Source organism: Gastrolobium bilobum, unplaced genomic scaffold (genome assembly GCF_033153095.1).
Source record: "Gastrolobium bilobum isolate Gb01-03AN ecotype WA unplaced genomic scaffold, APGP_CSIRO_Gbil_v1 utg6021, whole genome shotgun sequence".
NCBI classification, from domain to species: Eukaryota; Viridiplantae; Streptophyta; class Magnoliopsida; order Fabales; family Fabaceae; genus Gastrolobium; species Gastrolobium bilobum.
Window position 1 is genome coordinate 309009 of NW_026899147.1, and position 8633 is coordinate 317641.

General features: G+C 34.8%; 1 protein-coding gene across 3 annotated transcripts; it reads right to left on the minus strand.

The window, feature by feature from the left end:
• Positions 1–2279: 2279 nt before the first annotated feature.
• LOC133287667 (AT-rich interactive domain-containing protein 1-like) lies at positions 2280–7421 on the minus strand. Of its 3 annotated transcripts, none has more exons than XM_061485324.1 (3): positions 7286–7421; positions 5736–6808; positions 2280–3616 (listed from the first exon to the last, which is right to left on the minus strand). In XM_061485324.1, the coding sequence occupies exons 2-3, from the start codon at positions 6654–6656 to the stop codon at positions 2750–2752; spliced, it is 1788 nt and encodes a 595-aa protein (XP_061341308.1). In that variant the 5' UTR covers positions 6657–6808; positions 7286–7421; the 3' UTR covers positions 2280–2749. The 3 variants fall into 3 exon arrangements, with proteins under 3 accessions (XP_061341308.1, XP_061341307.1, XP_061341309.1); XM_061485323.1 differs by lacking the exon at positions 7286–7421 and adding an exon at positions 6976–7246 and having other exon boundaries at positions 5736–6833; XM_061485325.1 differs by lacking the exon at positions 7286–7421 and adding an exon at positions 6976–7086.
• Between the last annotated feature and the right edge of the window lie 1212 nt (positions 7422–8633).

The window sequence follows — 8633 nt, forward strand, 5'->3', positions numbered from 1 at the left end:
AAATACAGATTTAGAATAAGGGTAAAAGTGAACAATAAATAAGGAGTCAAAAAAGTTGACATACATTTAAAAAAAAAAACTCCTCTTTGAATTTTTTTTCATTATTGAAAAAAAGCTATTTTTTATAAGAATTTTAATAAAAACATGTTTGACCTAGTTTCTACTTATAAGGAGGAGAGGAAAAGCTTTAAAAAAGACCTCTCAAATAGACACTTAAGCTTATTGGAATTAGAAAAAGTAAAAAAACTATTATTATTTTAATTAAAATTATTTAAATATTTAATTTAATTTATTTTAATTAAAATAAAAAATATGATATGAGCTAATTTATAAGTAAGGCCGGCAAAACGAGCTCGGCTCGGCGGGGCCGGCTGAGTGTTACAATCCACTCTCAAAAGCAGAGCGGGGCGAGCTCATTTTTTGGTAGATTGATGGCAGGGAGGGGTGGGCTGAGACAGGTTAGTGTAAAACAAGTTCGGGCCAACCCACCCTGCACGCCAAACGTGACGGGATAGGCCTAATGTTTTAGTCCACTTTTAAAAGTGAGGCGAGATAAGCTGTCTTATTTTTTAGCGGGTTGATGCCGGGACGGGGCGATGTGTCTACTTTCCCACCTCTATCTATAAGTCATGTCTTGTTAAAATAGGTTTGTGACTTGTTTTCTAAACAAATTTTTTTAAGACTTAAACCTATTTTTTTTTTGGGTAGATTAAACCTATTTTATTTTGTTGAATATACCAAGTCATATATGATGAATCATATGCCCCTAATACATCCCATTCAATAATTGAGAATTTTTTTTGTTATTGTACAATTTTTATCACTCTTGGGCTTGGCTCGATCAAGAAGTCCATACAGTGACGGAAACTTCCCTCCTAACAACGCTACATGATAATACTAATAAAAGAAGCAAGGGATCTTAGCAGAAATTTTTGACCATGATTAATGATTTCTTGATTTCTTGAAGGTAGTGTCTTAGGAGTCTAATAAAGATGTCTAAACTCTTTCCTTTATTGCCTCCCAACCAAATCACATGTATATGCTGAACAGCTAGGCTCTATTAAATTAGAAATTTAAACAAAAGAAGCAACCTTCACCTCTTATTCTCTAACATCTAGAGTCATGGCCAAAAAAGATATTAGGTTAACATAATATTTTGAGACGTAATTATGAATAGTATTCTCCACTAATAAAAAAAATATGCTAAATCTTTTTCTAAATAAAAAAAACCATTATCCATTTATAGAAAAAAAAAACTTATTTTTTAGTTTTATGTTAACCATCATCATATCATGTATTTATTTTCTTAACCAACAATACATTCTTCTTTTGTCAATTCCATTACTTAAACTCTTACTGTTTTTACAAATATGCACGCATGTTATATAATTCTATTTATGGTTAGATTTACGAAATGATATGCAATGAACAGTGTAAGTCAAACCCCAAAATAATGAATAACTAGAATTTGTCTTCTTTGATAAACCATTCTCCCCTTTGATAAGTTCAAATTAAATTAAAAATCGCATTGCATCCTTCTTTTATATAAGAGTTCTTGTATTAACAGGCTGTTACGGTTTAAAGTAAATCACTTTTTTTTCTTTCTTTAAATAAGTTAATATAAGGTCAACAAACGATACTGTGCACTTGCTTGTAACAACACAAATTAAAGTCTCTTTTTGAATCTTTTCTTTTTTATGCTAAAAACTACTTATAAGCTAAAATAAAGAAAAGAACTTAAAAAAAAAAACTAAAAATTGTTTAATAGTTACATAAATTTTTTAGCTTAAAAGTTAGTTATAAACATATTTTAAGAAAACTCTCTCTCTATCTTTATAACTCTTCATTTCAAAAAAAAAAAAAAACACAATTTAAGAAAAGCTGATAAGAACTTAAAAAAAAAACTCTTCCTATGAGCTTTTGGCTTAGAGCTTTTTTCTTCATTATAAAAAAAAAAAAAAAAAAAAAAAAAAAAAAAAAAAAAAAATCTTATAAAAACTTGTTTGACCTAACTTCTGCTTATAAGTAACTTCTAGCATAAACAATAGATGATTCAGGCAGGCACATAGTTGGAAATCACTCACATCAACATCCTTCCAGCCAGAGAGAGCACAAACAACTTCTGAATGTGCATATGATAAATTTGGCAGAGCTTAAATAGAACAGACAATTACTAAGCATAAGAAAATTTATAGACCAAACTGAAAATGAATAAGCCAAAACAATTTCTATACCACATTGAAAGACAGGAAGAAACATCAAAACATTACTCGCGTGAAATGAAAAGCTACAAATTGAAATTGCACTTTGATGTATTTGTTCATGACCCTCTACAATGAAATGTTGATCTATAATCCTAAGGCTTCTGTTTTAAGTAAAACCTTGCAATCAAGACCAGGTGAAAAAAATAAAGTGTGCAATCTTTGGCTGCTATATATCATTGTGGACACAGAGAAGGTACATATCAAAATCGGAAGCATGTAAAACTAAAATCAACTCAAACTTCTAAGCTGCTCAAATTTTTCCTGCTCCCACCACCAAAGACATCATCTCTCCTAAATTGACCCTACACCAAATCAACCTTTTAGGTTCCAATTTTTTACTCCCCAAAATGCAATGATGACTATACTCTAAACAAGGAGGGACAGATCCTTGATACTGAAAACTGCCACGGTGAAGATGCACAAATTTGTGAAAACTCAAAACTTACATTCTCAACGAAGGTCCTATTTTGGCAAACATTTACTTGCTATCTTCCCTTTGTCTGTGGCTTTTTGGGGGTTAATAAGATGGAGCTGCGTGATTTCTGTGTTTGATGTCCAAAAACATTCCTCAATGGCCCACATTCGGATCCATCATCATCACTGTCAACGTTGTCCGGAGTATGCCTATTCTGGTATCCTCGGCGGTGCAAAAGAAAGACATTGAAGTAGTAGCTAACTAAATCTTCCCTGCTCTTATGAGGAAATGATGGAAAAATATGATCCCAAAAATAACTCTCAGATGATGGAGGGTTTGATTGCACTACTTCCTTGAATTTTTTCTCATCTTCATCCTTCCACAATTTCGCAACGTCTTCACCTGACTTGTCAAAATTCCATTGAAAAAAAGCCAAACCCAGTTCCAGCTTGACTTTAGACCTTTTCTCACTAATGTGAAATCTGATACACTCAACAGAACCTGGTACTGAGCAGCCACAAGAATCTTGTCTTCCCTTTCCCATGGGGTCCCTTTCAATAAGAAATCTAGAATTTACTTTGTCTGTAGGCCATATTTGGGTCCCCAACCACTTAGAATCACTTTCAGAAGTCATGCCAGTCCATTCTGGTACTTCAGCTTGATGATTTGGACCCAAAGGAATGATCACTCTCACACATCCATCAAGACCTGAATGTACATCAGAGGAATGAAGAAACTGTTTCTCAGCACGATCTTCAGTATGAGGACTTGGTGTTCTATTGAAATCTACTCCGGTTCCTACAGATGACTCTGAAGAGCTTCGTACAGCTGATGTAGGTTTTGGAAATAAAGTCTTCTTGTCACATTTCGACCTCTCCCTAAGATTATAAGTTGCCCCAAGGTGATCATCATACAAGCTCGGATGCATCTTCTGCGTCTACAAAATGACAGAAGGTTTTGTTTTTAATGCGATGCAATAAGTACATTAGTAATTGCTTTAATCGAAAATATATGTAGCAGCATTTGGACAAAATTTAAGGCACCTTGATAACCAGCTAATAAAAAGAGAAGACCTTTATTACCAAAAAATCATGCAGTTACTTCGATCAAGAACTTATCTATATATGGTAACTATATACTTGATACTTATTAGATTAACTAATAAAAAGTGAGCTCTATCCATCATAATTTAACCTGCAATTTGTGGTGTATCTCCCAAAAAGGGCTAACAAATCCATTTAGGTTATCCATGATTTCAACAAGGGTACATAATAGTGAGGATATTTGCCTTGCCACCTTTAATATAAATATATAAAAGTATTAACATACTTCAATATTAATGAAGCTAAGTAATGTGACTAACATTTATCTTAGAATGTGTTTAAGGGTTTCTGTAGTATTCTTGGAACTAACATTAATATTTTCAAGTACAAAAAAACTATAACATACTTTCAAACATTAATTATAATAATTAAAAATAGATAGAAATCAATCCAAATAATATTCACAAATAAGATGGACTCCCCAACTACTTTCCACTATGCCTCCACTTTCTTTCTGCACCAACGGTTAAGTGAACAAAGTAGCCTTCAAGGATTTTCTCAATCCACATACACATCCGAGTTGCAATATAGTACAGAAGTAGTACAAACAGACAGGGCTTGAGCCCAAAGTCTTTTTAAGTTTTTCTTGTTTGTTGAGCTCTATTTCCATTAATATTTTAGAAGAAACAGAGCTCAATGTCAATAGAATTGCATCACATGTGAAAATGAAATACAATGAGTCCAACAAACAAATTATGGAGGATATGAAAACAGATTTTAAGCACACAATCATTAACCGAGTTGCAATATAGTACAAACAGACAGGTTTTGAGCCCAAAGTCTTTTAAGTTTTTCTTGTTTGATGAGCTCTATTTCCATCAATATTTTAGAAGAAACAGAGCTCAATGTCAATAGAATTGCATCACATGTGAAAATGAAATACAATGAGTCCAACAAATAAATTATGGAGGATAGGAAAACAGAATTTAAACACATCATTGTTAGAGATATATAAAACCATTAATGTAACCTCACCCAACAACTTAAACTTTTGGGTTGAATTGGTTCTTTATATAGTATCAGAGCCTCGGTGTCACGGATTTGATCCTTACCGCCCCCCATTTAATTAATAATTAATTAAATCTTATGGAGTTTCTTAGCATAGGTAAGCTGGGCCTGATGCATCATCCACCCTTCAAGTCCAATAGACTTTTGTGTGAAGGGTGTATTAGAGATATATAAAACCATTAATGTAGCCTCATCCAACAGCTTAAGCTTTTGGGTTGAATTGATTCTTTACAACCATAATTAACCGAGTTGCAATATAGTACAGAAGTAGTACAAACAGACAGGGTCGTCTTTTAAGTTTTTCTTGTTTGTTGAACTCTATTTCCACCAATATTTTAGAAGAAACAGAGCTCAATGTCAATAGAATAGCATCACATGTGAAAATGAAATACAATGAGTCCAACAAACAAATTATGGAGGATATGAAAACAGAATTTAAGCACACCATAATTAACAGAAGCATACAGAAGCTAACAGCCAAAAACAAATATCAAAATTTTGAAGATATGGTTTTAGCACAAATCAATGACATGCAACCCGACATTATACGACAAATAAAATCTGTCTCCCTCAGCAAACCAGAAGTTTTTTTTTTTTTTTTTGCAGGGAATGAAGCATCAAAAGTTGGGGATCGAAAGGAAATGAAGTCCAGAGCAACAAGCGCAAACAATCATCATTACACATTCAAGTACAAATACACTTGAGAAAAGAAATAATCAGTTAATCACTAGTGTAGTGTAAGTGACTAAGTGCACAGATAAGATTAATTGCACAAAAGATAAACAGAACGAAAAATATGTTCATTTATAGAAAAATTTTAACGGACTTGCTTATTTTGAGACTATTTAATTTTTAAGCATGTTACAGCAACACGTGCTTTAACTAAAGCAATTTAAGGTTAGCTAACTTCACTTAATAGCATATAATTTTTTTTTTCCAAATTACCTGCCAACTACGATTTTCACTGGTAGCCTCAAAATCCCTTTTGAGAAACACAAACTCTCGAAACAACAAAACCTGCTTCCAGATCTCCTGATTACTGCAAGACTTCCACTTCGGCTTTTCAGGTATAGAACCAACCACAGGATCACAAGGATTCCTAGCAACACGAGTAATCCAACTCAGCAAATCCAACATAGACTCTCTCTTCCTCTTACAACCACCAGTACTCTCTGTATCACCAGAAGATGGATCCAATACCACCAAATCACCATCATCATCGTCACACTTCTCGCCTTCACTCAACAATCCAGGCATACTGCTGTTCCCCGCATCAGATACATCCACTGTCGGCTCCACAGACATTTTTTCTCCATCAAACTCATCCAGTACTACTATTGCATCATTTCCCTCGCATAAGTTTCCAAGAACAGACTCATTCATCCTGTGGTCCAGCATTTCTGAATCCGGACATCCTCCATTCCTCACTTCTTCGTCACCATTAGACTCTAGATTCAAACCCTTCATCCCATTAGTACCACACAACACCCTCCCATCCTTGTATTCATCATCAAATCCACTCTTGAACTCCTCTCCGGCGACCTCATCCTCCGTGGCACAATCCGACAACAACCCTTTCACCTCGGCTTGCAACTCCATCAAATGCCTACCGAACTTATCCTTATCATCCACCAAACTACGCTCAAAGGGTACCTTACTGTCAGCAACTTTCTTCATCCAAGCATCCAAAGCACTCAAGTACTTACTATAAACCAGCTTCACAGAAGAACCAACACTCACACCCAACCCAGATTCCTCCCCAACCACATCCCACAACTTCCCATCGCAAACAGCATCGTACCCACCTTTCCCCTTCACAACCATGAACAGCTTGTACAAATCCACATGCTGCCCATCACCTAGCATTGGAGGAAAAGACAGAGAACTATTCAGGGGACAGATCTCCCTCAGGAACTCAACAAGGAATACCCCAAAACGGCACCGAGTCTTGTCGTATGACACTCCAACAACGACACCTTTATCTTCAACGAGAACCCCGTCATCCAACAGCGACCACCCTGCCATGGATTTCGAATTCAAACCCTAGGAACAAATAATCACGATACAAATCAAAATCACCCATTTTCTTTTCTTTTTTCAAAATTTTGATTTTAACTATTTTTTTATTCAAATTCGTTTTTGTGAGAAATCTAGGAAAAAGAGTTGAAGGGTGAGAAATTGGTACCGATTCAGAATCTGGGTTTTGCTCAAAAATGGATTTTGGCGGGAGAATAGAAAAGGGTGAGGATCTAGAACTAGCTAGGGTTTTTTGGAGCAAGCTCTGGGCTTGCATGCTCTTCCACCATTTTGTATAAGGAAAAAATGTTTCATATCCCGCGCTGTGTTTCTCTCTCTCTCTCTACAATGATGTTAATTGCAAAGAGAGAGAGAAAGAGAGGGAAGGGGCTAAATTTCAAGTTTTCAACAGACGCAGACCCTCTTCTTCAAAATCTCAATTTTCATTGGAAGTAAAAAGAAAAGAGAGAAAGACGTACCAGTTTTTAGAGAGAGAAATGGGTTTCAATGGACCCCTATGGTGAGTTGAGTTGAGTTGTGTTGTGTCGTGACCCTCTTGGCCTTTGGCCCTCTATGTGTTGAGTAGTATTTTCTTCTTCATACCCTATATTTTTTTTTTTTCCAATTGGTTTTGAGGGAATTTACAAGAGTTCCATTTTGATAAAACTCAAAATGGAGATTTATTAGGGTAGGGTTTTTTGATGAGAGGAAGTTCCTTCCACACCACCCTCTTATACATAGGTGAGGTTGGAGGATCCACTAACCTTGGTTAATATTTAACTATATGGATGGTTAAGTTGGGGTTTTGAATGGGTGTATTTTTTGTTGAGTTTGAATTATTTCTTTAATAAGATGAGGAGGAAAAAAATATAATTAAAAAGGACTTTCATGGAAAGATAAAAATGAGGGCATTAGAGTTTGCCATTAACATGGGTGCCCTCATGGATGGTTGTCTAACTTTTGAAGATTTATCATCTTATCTCTATTTGCTCAAGAAATTACCATCAAAATAATTGGAGGCAATGAATATAACCTCATAATTTTATAATTTATAGTAACAGTTGGGCATTCTATTACTTAAGCTTCCTCCTTTGACTATAACAAATTCAATTGTTTTATTGTTGAGGATTTCATAAATGGGTTCGCTTTTTCTGCAATTACTGTAGATAAGTTATCAGTAGTAAGCCCAATGCGATATCATTTTGGGGTAGAAATCATGGTGTTTTTGTAATTTTAATTTATTTCAGGGTTATTATAGTCTTTATAATTTTTTAATCTTTCAATCCCAAAATAACGTTGTTTTGAAAGTAAATGCAGATAACTTATCTACTACTGCAGAAATATTTTTCTGTACATAAATACCACAATTAGTTATGATTGGCCAAATATGAATCTTAGGCTAAATTAATTGACTAAATATTTATAGGCCATTTTATAAATAAATTGAAAAATTAATGTGGTTTTACTTATAATACTATAGATTATGTAAAAGAAATTAATTTTATTCAGTGTGTGAATTATTCGGATAATCGATTAACTGGTGGAGAAATTTTTTGGTAACTGATCCTAATTACCTCTTTGAGACGAATCAGAACCCCCCGGTATCCCCTCCGGTTCGACTCTTTGAGTCGCTTATGGGACTAATCCAGAGTTCGGGTGCGAGTCCAAGGATTATGGTACTTATGCCCCTCCCCATATGATGTTGGTGAGATTCGAACCGAGGTCTTCTTCCACCACTCAGTCCCCATGCTACCAACTAAGCCACCACACTTGGGTACCGGTGGAGAAATTTAAAAGTTCATTCTCATATCTCCAGAAAAACGTATA

Bases quoted from the DNA above. Each gene is read 5' to 3' on its own strand.
- LOC133287667 (XM_061485323.1), bottom strand. From the start codon at position 7,083: ATGCAAGCCCAGAGCTTGCTCCAAAAAACCCTAGCTAGTTCTAGATCC. The intron at 6,834-6,975 runs GTACCAATTTCT...ATTTGTTCCTAG, and splicing joins AAAACCCAGATTCTGAATCG to GGTTTGAATTCGAAATCCAT. The intron at 3,617-5,735 runs GTAATTTGGAAA...GTCATTTTGTAG, and splicing joins GTGAAAATCGTAGTTGGCAG to ACGCAGAAGATGCATCCGAG.